General features: G+C 43.6%; 1 protein-coding gene across 3 annotated transcripts in view; it reads left to right on the top strand.

The window, feature by feature from the left end:
• Positions 1-15,645, top strand: part of SENP2 (SUMO specific peptidase 2) — a 36,799-nt gene extending 21,154 nt beyond the window's left edge. For all 3 annotated transcript variants that reach the window (XM_045296429.1, XM_004713423.2, XM_045296430.1), the window contains 8 exons: positions 832-895; positions 2,252-2,428; positions 3,724-3,855; positions 4,973-5,176; positions 5,580-5,659; positions 9,333-9,417; positions 12,606-12,701; positions 14,355-15,645. In XM_045296429.1, coding sequence (XP_045152364.1) covers positions 832-895; positions 2,252-2,428; positions 3,724-3,855; positions 4,973-5,176; positions 5,580-5,659; positions 9,333-9,417; positions 12,606-12,701; positions 14,355-14,417 — 901 coding nt within the window. In that variant the 3' untranslated portion in view covers positions 14,418-15,645. The remainder of the gene's footprint in view (positions 1-831; positions 896-2,251; positions 2,429-3,723; positions 3,856-4,972; positions 5,177-5,579; positions 5,660-9,332; positions 9,418-12,605; positions 12,702-14,354) is intronic.
• Positions 15,646-15,906: the final 261 nt, after the last annotated feature.

Raw genomic sequence — 15,906 nt, 5'->3', positions numbered from 1 at the left:
AGACCAAGGACCTTCCCAGCACAGGAACCCTGGATCCAAAGGACACAGTGAACTCCTGGCTCTTCTGCCTTTACGGTGGTAAGGCAGTGTGAGCTACTCGCTTGTTTAATCTCATATCTCGAAGAATGACGCAAGACAACCTAATCCTTTAGCCAGTATCCTGCCTCATTGACAAAACTACCACTACTGCTTCATTGATACAATAGAGGCGCCTAACAACAACGTTTCTGAGGAATTGTGAATTTGCTTCAGATCTGGTGGCTGTTCAGGTGTCTGCATACATAAGTAGCACTGCATAATGAACCAACTCAGGCCCTAGAAGTTCTGACTTTCTTCCTGGCCGTCAGGTCAAGGGTTGGGGGAAGCAGGTGCCTCCTAGATAGGAGTGTGGGTGAGGTGGACAACTCTAGTGATTACCATCCCAAAACAGGGATAGTTAGGAGAGTTCTGCATGCTTTGGGGTTGGTGACGGTAATTTAGAGCAAGGGTTGTTAAACTAGAGCGTACGAGTCTCATCTTGCCCACCTGCTTGTTCTAAATGTGTAAAGCCTTTTGGGGACATAGCCAAGCTTTTTTATTTACATAATATCTTTGACTACCTCATGTTACAGTGGCAGAATTGAGAAAACTACAGACACTATAGGGCCCACAGGCCTAAGATATTTGATATCTGGTCCTTTTTAGAAAAAGATTTCCCTGGATGAAAGGATTATATAAACTAAAGGCAATTTTTGTTTAACTGTATGACACCTAATTTATAAAACTAGTCCAACATGTACAGCTAAAATTATCCTGCGGAAGTTTACAGTATGTCTCAATATTTTCCCTCAGATGTTCATGGGGGAAACTGTTGGATTCTGAGAAGACAGTTGGAGTCAGAGTTGACAGTGAAGGTGTAAGTATTTCAATGTGCTCCTTTTTACTCTTCATCTGCTTGGTGTTAACATTTTGCTCACCATGAAAAATAAGAAAGATGACATATCTGAGTTGTATTTCTAATTCTATTGCTTTCTTTGAAAAGCATCCAGCATTGAAGATAGAAAGCTTTCTGTTGATTTTCACCTTCTGGCAAGAGTGACGTGGTTTATAATTAATCAGAGGGATCAAGATACTTCCATCACAGCCCGTATCTCTGAATATCTCTGAATGCCTTCACTCAGAGAGTGTTTGCTAACCTGTAGCTCTCTCAGTAAGGGAAGATTGATAAGTTGTTCAGGACTCAGAATCAAGGTTTCGGTTTTACTTGAAAGCATCAGCAGTCTTGTGTTTCATTCAGTTTCCCATTGTCTGTAAAAGTATTTGGAGAAGAATGTCCCAGTGCTCTTCATAGCAATGCCAATGTTTTTAATAATAGCGTGCCCACACCACACCCCAGGAGACAGAGCTATATCTTTTCTGAAAGAAACACAAAGGTTCAGGGACTTCTTGGTGTTGAGTTTCATTGTAGTCAAATTTGTCTTCTCCCACTTGACCTCTTCATAAGAATTAGCCATGGGGCTACGTCAAGGCTTTCCCTTCAGGATGATCCCCTAGCCGGTCCCTCGGCCTATAGATCGCCTGTGGGACAACAGTGGGGAGAGTGGAGGTAGTTGGACCTGGCTGTGGAGGCTCTGACCTTGTGTGAGACCAGGGCCTGGACCCGCAGCTGCTGGCTTCCTAGGACCACTGTATTAGGCAGTCTGCTTGCATTAGTTGAAACTAGTGCAAAACTCTAAAATAATTTGCATACTTAGCCTTCATTATTAGGGATTATTTAGGAAAAGATCATGTCAGGGTTTCTGGATTGTGGACAGAATTCTATATGTTGACCTGAATTTTGGCTGTACTACACAGAAGTTCACTTTACAGAAGCTGGTTAAGTGGTTTATTAAATGTTTTATGCATTTCTCTTAATATTTTGTTTTGTATAATGAAATAGAACCACTAGCAGTGGTTTATTCTGAGGGATGGGATTGTGGGTCCCATTGTTTGTGTATTACATGGTCTCCAAGTGCCCTTTCAGTGGCGCTGGGTGGAGCTGTGAGAACCGCCAGTCCACATCTTGCTGCCTCCAGCAGCATGTGACTGCTTTTCCCCGGGATTGTGGTGGTGTGTCCCTGAGCTTTGTATCTTGAGCTCCTTTCCATTCACTCATTTGGGGATTTGCACATTCTCCTTCAAGATCCTGACTGTTGTAGATTACCTGTGAAAGTTATGTCTCTATACATCAGCATCAAACATGCTGATAGAATATGGAAACTCTCTTGTTCAGAGGAGGGGACATCCGTTGGAGCCTGACCTGTCCGAAGAAGTGTCAGCCCGCCTCCGCCTGGGCAGTGGAAGCAATGGCTTATTCAGGAGGAAAATGTCAGTAATTGAGACAAAAGAAAAGAATTACTCGGGCAAAGAGAGAGAGAGAAGGACTGACGATCTTCTTGAACTGACAGAGGTATTGACTGTTCTTGTGCTGACCAGAGTAGGAGATCTGTTCGAAAATCACCTCCGTGCTTGTAGACTTGAAAGAATGTTTTATTTTGAGAGCTTTCTCCAGGATGAAGTAACTAAAGGTGAATGTATGCAAAAAAATGAGGTTTGAGGCCCGCTGAGGCGCTTTGGCCTGGCTGATCATGAGCGAACCATCCGTATGAAGGAGGCCTGTTCAGTGAGTGTGAGCAGGCATGACTGCCGTGGAGCCTGGGGTATGATGGGTTTTAGATGTCTTTTCTGACCTTCACATAGGCCGAGGTATATAGATGGGTTCGGCATTAGGATGGGGTTTATTGCAACTGTTCTGTATGGTTGTGGTTTATTAGAACATCCCCTTGGCCAATTATTGCTTTTGAAGACAGTAAAAATTTACTGAGCACAAAGAAATGACCTTTAAAAATATGCATTGCAAATTTGTCACCCATATCTGGGCTCCTGGCTGCCTTAGTGTAGGTGGTGGCATGCCAATCGGTGGGCATCGCTTAAGCACTTGCTCTCTGTTGAGCATGCGGGTGGAAAGAAGGCTCCGTGAACCAGCAACACTGCAGTGAGGGACGCAGTCGTCAGAGAGTTATTTCGGGGGAAGTAATTTCTACTGGATGTATAGATTGATTTCTGCAGCTTAACTGCACACTGATCCGCATTAGTTCTCTGGGATATGAAGCCATGCAGTTGCTGGTAGACGACTACCTGGTGTCCCCAGTTTCTGCCCATTTGCTTATTTCTTTGCATCAGAAATCGACAGTGTGATCCAATTTTGTTGTTTTGATGTTTTTCATAAAGGTCATGTTTAGGAGGTAAATAAAGGATTTTAGAGCAAAGGCTTGGAAGTCAGACACTACTGGGTTCAAATCTTGAACTTTGCCTTTTAATAATTCTGTGACCGTGACCATAGAACCTGAATTCCCTGAGCTTCTGTTTATGCTTTCGCAAACGAGCAATGAGTCCCCACAAGGCAAGCTTCCTGATGTGCTCAAAGCACCGAGCACTGTGTCTGCACATCGGAGAGTTAGGACTGTGCTTGAAACAGAACTGTCATAGGCTAATTGTCATCTCAAGACACTAACAATGGAACCTGTGCTTTTTTATGACCAGCGATAAGACTGCCTATTAAACGCTGTTCAACTCGTTCTATACTTCAATTTAGTACATCTTTGACAGTATATTTTTCTCAAGGGTTGGGTGTTACAGAGACAAAACACGTTTTCTGTGAGCTGTTCTGTGTGCGATGAACACCCTCTGGCCTTTGCACTTCAGGACATGGAAAAGGAAGTCAGCACTGCAGTCGGCCATGGCTCCCAGGACGAGGTCCTCAGCAGTGCGTTCAAACTGCGGATTACTCGCGCGGACATCCAGACCCTGAAGAACTACCACTGGCTCAACGATGAAGTAACTCTCATGATGTTTAACTGTTGGCTATATTCTGTCTTTTTATCAGGGGTTGATAAAGCCATTTTTTTCTTTTTTTAAGACAGACATATGAAACCTAAAAAAAGAGGGTTCATTTTGATTATTGCCTCTTCTGTACCTCATCATACATATTATTTAAATATATCATAAAGTACCACCACTCACAAGTAACCGAATAGGAATGTTTGGGTGTATTTCTCCACTGTGTCTTTAAAAGCGGAGGTGTAATGTATGTGTAGTGCATTCCCGCCCAGGTCCCTGTGTGCTGGCAGTCTCACGCACCTCTCGGTGCTCACAGCCTTTCCCTTTGGGCCTTCTCCTGACTTTTCAACCTCCAAAACGTCATTCCACTTCTTAATAGTTCCCAGTTTTCATCGAGTGTGCCCTTTCCCCACCTTCCGTACACAGGCCTTTTATCCCTCCCCTAACCTTGCCGCCTTCTAATCCAGTGGTTCTCAACCTGTGGGTCACGACCCCTTTGGGGGGGGTCAAATGACCCTTTCAGAGGGGTCGCCTGATTTATAACAGCAGCAAAATGACAGTGATGAAGTAGCAATGAAAATAATGTTATGGTTGGGGGTCACCATCACATGAGGAACTGTGTGAAAGGATCATGGCACTGGGAAGGCTGAGAAGCACTGTTCTAATCCAGCCTAGCCGCAGGGACGGTTAGGAGTGTAAATCAGAAAGTGTTGCTGTGGGGTGCAGTCCCTTCAGGCTTATTCCAAAGAAAGTGTGTCTTTGTCATCTTTGGGTAGCTGGGACAAAGTTCTCCCAGTACTGGCCTTGTCTTGGCCTCCTTAGGATGCTTTCTCCCCAAAAAGGGCCAATCAAAGCAGTGCCTTCCAAGAGGCTCTGCCATCCTAGTTTAATTCAAGGTTGAGAGGTCAGCTTGAGATTATGGCAGTGGTTTTTTGGGCTCCCCAAGTGGTCATCTTGATAGATTTTCTTGAGGATGATCATGGGGCCTCACTAGGCAGAAGATTTAAGAAAATTGAAAATTGCATCAGTGAGAAAGCCCAGGACAATTGTGCCGACAACTTTTCAGTAAATGACTTGCCAATTTCTGACTTTTATTCTCTTGGATATTTTACAGGTCATTAATTTTTACATGAATCTTCTGGTGGAACGAAACAAAAAGCAAGGCTATCCAGCACTTCATGCATTTAGTACTTTCTTCTATCCTAAATTAAGGTCTGGGGGTTACCAAGCCGTGAAACGGTGGACCAAAGGGGTCAATCTCTTTGAACAAGAGCTTGTTTTGGTGCCTATTCATCGGAAGGTACATTGGAGTCTTGTGGTGAGTCGAGAATGTTAATTGTTGGAATTCGGCTGAAAATTGTTTTCTTAAATAATGAAGGGTACACTTTTGTGTCAGTGAGAAGCTGAGCTCTAAGGTAGAGGCCCTGCATTCCTAGTGGGATAACTTAGGACATTAGAAGCCACAGTCCCTTTACGTGAGAGCTTTCATTCTGTGTGTTAGTACACATGCACGTGACCCTTTCTCTTCCCTTACAGGAAGATGCAGGTTTATTGTTGCAAAACAGAGGCCTGAAAACGAAAGTCCCAGCTAAAGACTGCCTTCCAAATCAACTCATGATGATACATATCTTGATTTTTTATGGTGTTTTTCTTTACAGAAATGAACATTTTATTCCTGCTATAGTTCAGGAGTTTCTTAACGTTGTACTCTTCCGTTATAGGTGATAGACTTGAGAAAAAAGTGTCTCAAATACCTGGATTCTATGGGGCAAAAGGGCCACCGGATCTGTGAGCTTCTCCTGTAAGTAAATGCCGCCTCCTTGTGCCCGCAGTAGATGATGCTTCATCTCTCTGGTGCTGGGCAGCTCAAGGGGATGGCTGTCTGTTTGCTGAAGGCCTTAAAAGTTTGTGGGAGTGAAGCTTTTTTTTTTTTACTTTGTAACCTTCTTTCTTTTTTTTTTGGATTTTTTAAAAAACATTTTATTAGGGGCTCATACAACTGTTATCGCAATCCATACACATCAATTGTGTAAAGCGCATTTGTACATCATTCTCAAAACATTTTCTGTCCACTTAAACCCCCGACATCAGGTCCTCATTTTTCCCTTCCCTCCCCGCTCCCCCCTCCCTCATGAGCCCTTGATAGTTTATAAATTGGTATTTTGTCATATCTTGCCCTGTCCAACGTCTCCCTTTACCCACTTTTTGGTTGTCTGTCCCCCAGGGAGGAGGTCACATATAGTTCCTTGTAATCGGTTCCCTCTTTCCTACCCACTCTCCCTTTACCCTCCCTGTTTCACCACTCACACCAATGGTCCTGTAGGGCTCATCCGCCCTGGATTCCCTGGATTTTCAGTTCTTTTTTTAAAAAAATTATTATTAATTGGATGTTAATACATATATCATTCCATAGTTAAGTCACATCAAGCAGAATTGTACAGTTGCTACCACAGTCCGTTTTCAAACATTCTTTTACTTCCTGGACCCCCTTGACATTATTTCCCTTTTACCACCGCCACTGTACTCCCCACCCATCCACGCACCCCCAAGACCCTTATTCCACATGCTGTCTCTGTAGGATCATCAATCCTGGGTGGGAGTCAAACTAGTAAACCTTCACACTGTTCTCAATAAGAAGTTAAACAAAATTAGGAAAATTCCTTTTTTTTAAATTCCACTTTTTCCCAAGAACTTTTTGAAGCCCCTTCTTCATGTTATAGCTCTCTTCCAGGTTACTCAGGTCTTCAGCCCAGCTTTCTGGTTAAATATAGCCAGTACCTGTTTGGTGACGTCTTAGAAACCGAGTTTGCCGTTTGTTCTCATGCACAGTGTTCCCATCAGAACCTTGTTTCTGAGCTTGGTTCTGGTGGGATTGACAGATGAGTCATCATGTTCTCAGGAACCATTAGCTAGGGATGGTCAGCCCTTTCAGTTCTCATACCCACTCACCTTCCTTTCCGTGACAGCGAGGCTTATCACACAGAATCCGGGTGTCATGTCTGAATGACGCTGTACAGTTTGGGGGCAGCTTGTTTGATAGTAATTGCTGGAAACGTGCCTTTGTGTCCCTGCCGACGTAGCTGCTGTAGCAAGGCAGCATGTCAGGAAGACGCGCCATGTTTGATGGTGGTGCTCACTGGAAGCAAAAGCCGCTCCTGCTTTTGACCTCACTGGAGACACAGGAATGTGCTCAGTGAGCTGTACGACCAGCAGTTGTTATTACAGTAGTGAGCTCAGCTCACTTCTCCTTTTTTGCTATACTGACCTTGTGGAGAAGGTAACTTATTTCTCATATTTGAAAAAAAGAATAATTGTTTTTCAAATTTAAAGTACACCCATTTTTTTCACAAAGTAGTAATTTCCTTCTAGTCTTTTCTATGTAAGAGTTATGTGTAAAATGTATACACTTAATTTATATGTGCACACACGTACACATTTTCACACACATCAAAATGTTCTCATTGGAATCACAGTGTCGTTTTCATTGCTGCTTATAATTGGATACCAAAAAAGGACTGACTTTTATTGCATTCATAGTTGTTTGTTAATATGAAAGGGTAACTCCTGTGGGTAGCTGAGGCCCCTCTCTTTCTTGATGTTCCCAGCCAGGCTCTGTCCCAAGTAGAAAAACATAGTTCCTCCCTAAAATTAAATCCAAAGGAATTTTGAGATTGTTGTGTGGTAGGACTGAGCTATGGAGGGCCACCAGCCATGGCATTCCAAATTTTTACCTGCCAGGAGCCCTTTCTCACCCACTTTCTGGCAATACTGCCCTCACATATAATACATGTCATAGTTTACCCCAGCCTTGCTTCATGTGTATGTTAACGTGAGAGCTGACATACCTGGATTGTTAAAATTGATCATCTGGAGGTTTGGTTAGAATAAATTCGTCGTAATACCTCAGTACCCATTTCCAAAAAATAAGGAAATTGTACTATATACCTGTAATGCCATTATCACACTTTAGAAAATTAACAATCAATAATAGCATGTAGGAGTCCTGCCTGCGTGGGGCAAACGAGTAAGCTGGTGGCTACTAACCAAACAGTGAGTGGTTCGTATCCCACCAGAAATGCCCCAACAGAGAAGTCTGGAGAGTGCCCAAGAGCCAACTACCGCTCCTGTTCCAGTTCTCTCACTGTTCCCCAGCGGCCTTTTGGGTCTCCACTCCCTGTTCTCAGAGTAAATTATGTTAAACAAATCAAAGCTCACACATTTTATTGAGTTGGTGTTTCTTTGGTCTCCTTTCATCTGTAAGTCTTTCTGCTTCTACATGTACTTTGCTTTTCGTAGCAATGGCTTTTCTTTTCTGTTTTGCTTTTCCATGTCCAGACCAATTGTCTTTTTTAAAACCTATTTTTAGGTGAGTAAAAGTAAGTTGCAAACAGAAACATGAAGAATGAGTTAAAAAACAAATGATAAATAATAACAAAAAAGAATGAGTTCACTTCGTTAAATAAAACAAGTACTTGTGTGCATGGAAGTAAGAGTACTACACAGCAGACCATTCATAGTAACTACTTTTGCACTAGTTATTTTAGGGGCAAGGTCAGCACCACTAGCCACCCCTGGGGAGAACGATGGGGCTTTCTGCTCCCATAAAGAGGTACAGTCTTGGAAACTCACAGGGGCAGTTCTACCCTGCCCTATAGGGTCGCTCTGAGTCAGCACTGACTCCATGCGCCTTGACTTTGTTTTTGGTTTTGCTTTTTTTAACATGATTTGATTTTGTCAGGTCTTTACCCCGAAGTGGCACCACCAATTTACTCACGCCAGGTTAGAGGAAGAAAGAGAAGCTTACTACAAGGTATATCATGGAAGAGACTGACAGCAATATAAGCAATCTTTGTAGAATCATAGATAATATATACTGTACTTCTGACTTTGAAATTTACACTTTGGGGAGCCACGTCTTAATGTTTTACTTTAACTCAGGTTTCAGGGTCACTGTGGGGAGCAGCTGTTGACCATGAGCAAGCAAACAGAACTGAATGGTTGGCTAAGTCTTAGGCCAGTGTCAGGATGTGTCTGTTGACTGACTAGATAGCAGGGTCTCCCTTTTCATCACTAATAGGTAAATAAGTGAAGGCTCTCAGAGTTACCTGGCCTTTCAAGTGACATCTGGATCCAATGTATTTTTCTTTGTGCAGTGTAGTGAGTTATAAGAAGCCTGTAGAGACTGCATTAAATGAAATACTCTCGGCTAACTGCCTAAGTATTTTTATATTTCAGTAAAATAACTCGGGTCAACATGTTTTAATGTTGAAAAACAAGCACGTACCATTTTTACAACAGAAATAAACCTAAATTAAATATGAAAAACAAAAACAGCCATCACATTGAAGCAAAACTGACGGTGGCTGAGTTTGGGAAAGGCCTGTGTGTGAAACCTCATGAAGGCCTGGTGGTCAAGGGAAGAGAGACTTGTCTCGAGGGTGACTCACGAGTTTTCTCCCTGTTGTTTTTTCCAGTCAGTATTTACAGGATGAAAGCAAGACCAAAAGAAACATCGATCTGAACCTTTTAGAATGGACCCAGTACACCCTGAAGCCACACGTAAGTGCAGATCCTCTGTCTACATTGAAATGCTTTGATGCATTTCCTGCGTTCCACATTGTCCAACTGGATTTCCTTCTTCCCCTCTTCTCACCCCTCGGATGGGCATCCACGTTTTTTAAAAAATCATTTTATTGGGAGCTCGTATAACTCTTATCACAATCCATACATCCATCCATTTTTGTCAAGCACATTTGTACATTTATTACCAACATTATTTTCAAAACATTTTCTCTCTACTTGAGCCCTTGGTATCAACTTCTCTTTTTTAAATTTTATCGTTTTATTAGGGGCTCATACAACTTTTATCGCAATCCATACATACATACATCAGTTGTGTAAAGCACATTTGTATATTCGTTACCTTCATCATTCTCAAAACATTTGCTCTCCACCTAAGCCCCTGGCATCAGCTCCTCATTTTCCCCTCCCTCCGCGCTCCCTCCTTCCTCTGTGAACCCTTGATAATTTATAAATTATTATTTTGTCATGTTTTGCCCTTTCCAACGTCTCCCTTCACCCACTTTTCTGTTATCCGTCCCCAAGGGAAGAGGTCACATGTAGATCCTTGTAATCGGTTCCCCCTTTCCAACCTACCCTCCCTCCACCTTCCCAGTATCGCTACTCACACTACTGGTCCTGAAGGGATCATCTGCCCTGGATTCCTTGCGTTTCCAGTTCCTATCTGTACCAGTGTATATCCTCTGGTCTAGCCATATTTGTAAGGTAGAATTGGGATCATGATAGTGGGGGAGGAAGAAGCATTTAGGAACTAGGGGAAAGTTGTATGTTTCATCATTGCTACATCGCATCCTGACTGGCTCCCCTCCTCCCTGAGACCCTTCCGTAAGGGGTTGTCCAGTGGTCTACAAATGGGCTTTGGGTCTCCACTCCGCACTCCCCACATCATTCACTATGATATGATTTTTTGTTCTGATGATGCCTGATACCTGATACCTTCGACACCTCGTGATCGCACAGGGTGGTGTGCTTCTTCCATGTGGGCTTTGTTGCTTCTGAGCTAGATGGCCGCTTGTTTACCTTCAAGCCTTTAAGACCCCAGATGCTATGTCTTTTGATACCTGGGCACCATCAGCTTTCTCGCCTCATTTGCTTATGCACCCATTTGTCTTCAGCGATCGTATCAGGGAGGTGAGCACACAATGATAGAATTTTTTGTTCTTTGATGCCTGATAACTGATCCCTTCGGCACCTCGTGGTCACACAGGCTGGTGTGCTTCTTCCATATGGGCTGTGTTGCTTCTGAGCTAGATGGCCGCTGTTTACCTTCAGGGCATCCACAGTTTAAGAACAACTTCTGAGTCGTTAGCGATTAATCTAAGATGGCACAGTAGGGTAACTGTGGGACTGCTAGGAAGGTCAGTGGTCAAACCCATCAGTCACTCTGAAGGAGAAAGATGTGGCTGTCTGCTCTCTAAAAGACTGACTGCCTTGAAACCCTATGGAGCAGTCCTATCTGCCCGCGTGTGGGGCTGAGTCAGCATTGACCAACAGCAGGCACGGGTGGCAGCTGTGGCAGTTTCCTAGCCTGTATCTTTTGGCTCCTACTCTGAATGTTAACAGTCTGCAAGCACCTATCTCACAGAATTAAAGAAGGGGAGAAAACCCCAAAGCCTGGTAACCCTGGCCAGTTCCCTTCTTTGATCATGCTATTCAAGTCTCAAGCTCTTTCCTAAAATTTGTAGCTGGGAATTTTATTTATTTGGATCCTAAGTGCTATTGGATGTATTTTGATGTAATCTGCATTTTGCCCTATTTGGATTTCAGGGTTTGAAAACGCAGCCAATTTGGATTCCAACAGGTCCCTTTAAAGTCAGCTGCATGTGTTCGGATTGAGCCCTGACCTGTAGAACATTTTTGTTTTTAAGTTGCAGAATTAGAAGCGTTGCAGTTTGCTGAGGCGAGCACAGTTGTAAGGAGACTGTTGGGATGGACGCTGGGTTCTGATGGAGGAAATGCCCCTCCACTCATCCCGCCCTCACCCTTGATCCTGCAGATCTTGGGGGAGGGGTGGGGAAGGGACGTGAAGGGCAAATTCTCTTGCTCTGTGTCGGAGTCTCTGGTCCTGTCCACTCTGTGAGAGGAGCTGGGCTCTGCTGTGTTTCTGATGGAGCAGTGTGAGTGGTGGCATGTGTGTGCTATTTCTCAGTACTTACCTGTCTTGTTGTTTTCATAAAACTTGAGCTGCTTTCATCTTGTATGATTTCTAGCCTCTCCCATACGCCTGTTAGCTTGTGTTCCTTATGACTGACAGCAGAGTGTGTTGCTTTAGCTAAACACAGCGCAGAGCTGGGGGCATGTGAGCTTACCTCACAAGAGAGTGGAAGCTGCCGCCAGTGACTTATTATACTCTTAGTGCTACATACTTGCAGCTCGCTCTGTTGTAGCTTTAGGACAGATCTGAGCGATCCAGGCAAGATCTGAATGGATTAAAGCTTGTCAGGGGCTTCTTTCTTTCTCCTGCTTTAGGCTGTGGGGAGCCAAAAAGAGCCCTTTGTATTTCGAAGAGACAGGAAGCTCCGCTGTATTGAAGTCTGTTGGTTGTATTTGAAGTATTGAATGTTTCTCACTGAGCCACACTTAGCCCCTTAACAAATGTATAAAGGTGTGTGAAAAAGTTCTAATATTTCCATTCTGGTAGTTAACTATGTTACAGTTAGGGCGGATGATCCCTTCAGGACCAGTGGTGTGAGTGGCGATGCTGGGAGGGTGGAGGGAGGGTGGGATAGAAAGGGGGAACCGATTACAAGGATCTACATGTGACCTCCTCCCTGGGGGACTGATAACAGAAAAGTGGGGGAAGGGAGACATCGGACAGGGCAAGATATGACAAAATAAGGCCCCCTTTTCAGAAAAACATTTACTCAGTACCTCCTTGGCAATGAAAAAACTTTTATTCGATAGCTCATAATCCTGTATAAAGTGTAGGCATCTGCTTTTGCAGCCCCCCTGGTGGTTCTATCACCCCCCAAAGGGCAGTATTGCCCACTTTGGGCAACATTGAGTCATTCCTCAGGTAGGACTAATTGTGTGACAAATTGTGTGCCATCCCAAATTCAATATTTCCCTTTGTAGTAGTGTTCATTCAAAGCGATATTTAGAAGTCAGAGGCATTTGTATTTGATGATGTTTTATCCCATCCTCTGTTCTTTGTGTTGTAATCTTAGGAGATTCCTCAACAGTTGAATGGGAGTGATTGTGGAATGTTTACTTGTAAATATGCAGATTATCTCTCTAGAGACAAACCTATCACATTTACTCAGGTGAGTGAAGACCCCACCTAACCCACGGAATCTTTACCGCGGTAGCCGAGCCGAGACTACTTTGCCTGTGCCCGACACGCATTATTCTGTCCACACCCGCGTGAGCGGGGCTTCCGGCAGCACTGTAGCCAGAGCCCCACTCCTGTGAGGACACAGATGCTCCCAGCCCCTGGTGGCCACCAGCACAGGCCACACCTTTGAACTGCTGTGTCCATGCATTCTTTGTGCCACTGATGTTTTTAGCCAAAGAAGGGAGCAGCAAGGAAAGAAATCAGGCGACTGCGAATTTAGCTGCAGATCTAAGATCTGTGGATGCTGCTTTTTCTTACTGTTCTGGTTAATTTTGGTTCTCTGGCTCTCCTTTCTACATCCAAGGGCAATTCCTTTTAAAACACCTTTTCCTTTAGCAGACCTGAATATGGTGGATGTTGTCTATCAAACACAGTTTTGAGTAGTATGACGAGTCATGCCATTCCTAGCTTTTGAGCAACATGAATTTATACAATTCTGGTCTAAATTAAAGACGTTTGCTACCAGTTATTCATCTAAGCAGTTTTACTACAAATAAATATGCCAATTTTTTTTACTAGTTGTTTTGAGCTCTTTAATATCACTTTAACAACCCCAGTGTTGAGACTTTTTAGACTCCCCCTGGGTAAGCAGTCCCTAGCTTATGGTCAAGGGATATCACGATAAGGACACGCAGAACACCACAGGGTGTGAGATTTCGGACCCATCAAAAAAGGATGAGTGAAGTTATAGGTAATTTTGGAATTGTTACATGCTGCTGCTTTGAAAATCGACACGTAGTGAGTAGCAATTAAAGTAGAATAATGATTTATAGTTTTGCTTGTATTTTTTCTTTATTTAAAGTAATTTTATGTTTTTCTCAGAAAAGAATGTATTCATCTTATGTTTTAAATATGCACACGTTTATACTTATGTACATAAGATTTGTATATGTATATATAGAAAACGTATTCTATATATATATAGAAAATATATGTGTATTCTATGTATATATAAAAACTTTTCTATATGTGTAAATATAAAAGTTGCCTATTGTCCCACCACTTGGATGTTTCCGTTTTGGGTATACCGTGTATACTCGTGTATAAGCCGAGTTTTTTTACAGCACATTTTTAATGCCATTTTTGTGGTAAAATTAGGTGCCTCGGCTGATATTTGGGTCGGCTTATATTCAAGTATATACAGTACATTCATATTATGAAATCACCATTGTGCTATTTATTGTTAATTCTGCATTTATTTTTCTTAATATATAAACATACTTTTGACATATAATTAAACATCCTATGAGCCTTTTTTCCTGGCTTACTAAGTGTGTACCAAGATGTGACAGAAATCAAGGTTTGAGGGCAGGGAAACTAGACGAGCAGAAACGGAACAACCAGAGGGATAATGAGCCAAATGTTACCAGTGTCAGTGACATACCATGTGACGGGGATTTATCAGATGGAGCCCTAATTTGCTGTGTCAACTTTTCAGCCAACACACAATAAAAATATTTTAATGAATAATTAAAATTAAAAGTAGAGGCTTTCAGAAAGGATATGACCAGAAAAGCCACATGGGATGCTGTGCCCATGCCTGTGCCCATGTGATGCCTGTTGTTTGTGGGACTCTTTGCAGCACCAGATGCCTCTCTTCCGGAAGAAGATGGTGTGGGAGATCCTTCATCAGCAGTTGCTGTGAGAGCGCCCTGCCTGTCCCTCTAGCTGCTGGCGGTCCCTTCCTGACGGTTCCATATACCTCATGCATTGTGGGTTAGAGAGGCCCTGCCCGCAGCGCCTCTTCTCTTCCAGGTACTGAGCTGGCAGACGGCAGTTCAGGCCTCTGGTGGCACCCAGTCCTGGCGTGGAGTGCGGACAGCTCCTTACAACCAACTCTGTTGGCAGGGGCTGCGCCAGGTCAGAGCCCTGAACTATCCAACCCACATAAGAACAAACGCTAATTAATAATTTTTGGTGGGGGAAAGTTTTTTTCCCCTATGAATGTGGGAAATATAAGATTTAGTCTGTGAATTTTTTTCCTTTTTTTTTTTCTTTTTCCTGTGTGTGTTCATGCATATTCATATCCTCCCTTAGTGGCAAACACGAAGAGCAGTGGCCATTTCCCCTGCTCTTTTACAGTAGGCCCTAAATTACTTGTTTGAACTATTTATTTCTGAAAGTTAATCAGGCTGACACTCCCGCTGAAGCTCCTGAGAAGACTGCCGTGTAGGGAAGAAGGTCATCAACAATGTCTACCGTGGGAGCAGCCACTGCCGACCCTGACGCTCGACCGGAGAGCTTTTACTTTGTTTGTTTGTTTGTTTGTTTGTTTGTTTTGAGGCCTGATGAGGCTGCCTGGCGGGGCCCTCAGAAGACACCCGCCACTTCCCGAGTTGGCAGAAACGTGACTTTCTGAGCATCTCGGTCGCCCTAATGAGACTGCCCTTCCTGGAAACGAGGGGACTCGGCTTGCTCCCCAAACTGGATTGGAAGTTAATATAAACCCCACATCTTCATTTTCACTCCAGATCTGGTTAGGCATCCACCTCAGAATTGGAAGGGCTGGCCTGAGCTGTTTATTTTGAAAGATATTATTCAATATAGAGCACTTTTCCTCCAAATTTCTTTTCTGTGAAAGCCAAAATGAACTTTTCTACTCCTCGGGATGAACATTCCTCCCACCCTACCCAAGCCCCCTGCAGTCTGTGGAAGAAAATGTAATAGTCGGCTCGGAGGCTGCCACTCACACAGCCATCTGTTTTGCAGATTAAAGTTTGTACTGAACTTTTTGTTCATTAAAAACCCTACAGGTGGGGATGGGCATTTTTCACTGCAGAGAGTTTTAGAGTTGGTCAGGACATACTTTGCAAGTTCTAGTGCCTAGTGTTGCTTTTTTGATGTAATAAAAGGTTGTCTGGCAGAACCTGAAATGCATGTGCTGAAGTGATTTCTAACCCTTTCCCCACTTCAACCACCCACACCTGTTCTGGAAACTGAAAGCGAGCGGCAGAACTGGAGAACACTGGCGCGTGTTAGCTGTGAGTCGTTGTCTCCCTGGCAGGGTCCCTGCTGTGGGGCGCAGAGGCGGACGGGTGGTGGGTACCCTTGCATGTCCCTGAGCCAGGGCCCAGCAGTGCTGTGTCCACTTGCCGGCCAGATCCACGGCCATGTGCTGAGGTGCTGACCACATT

The sequence above is a fragment of the Echinops telfairi genome, unplaced genomic scaffold (genome assembly GCF_000313985.2).
Source record: "Echinops telfairi isolate 266 unplaced genomic scaffold, ASM31398v2 ScPeMD7_7407;HRSCAF=8445, whole genome shotgun sequence".
NCBI classification, from domain to species: Eukaryota; Metazoa; Chordata; class Mammalia; order Afrosoricida; family Tenrecidae; genus Echinops; species Echinops telfairi.
The sequence above is the reverse complement of the archived record's forward strand: the minus strand, read 5'-3'. Positions and strand labels throughout refer to the sequence as shown.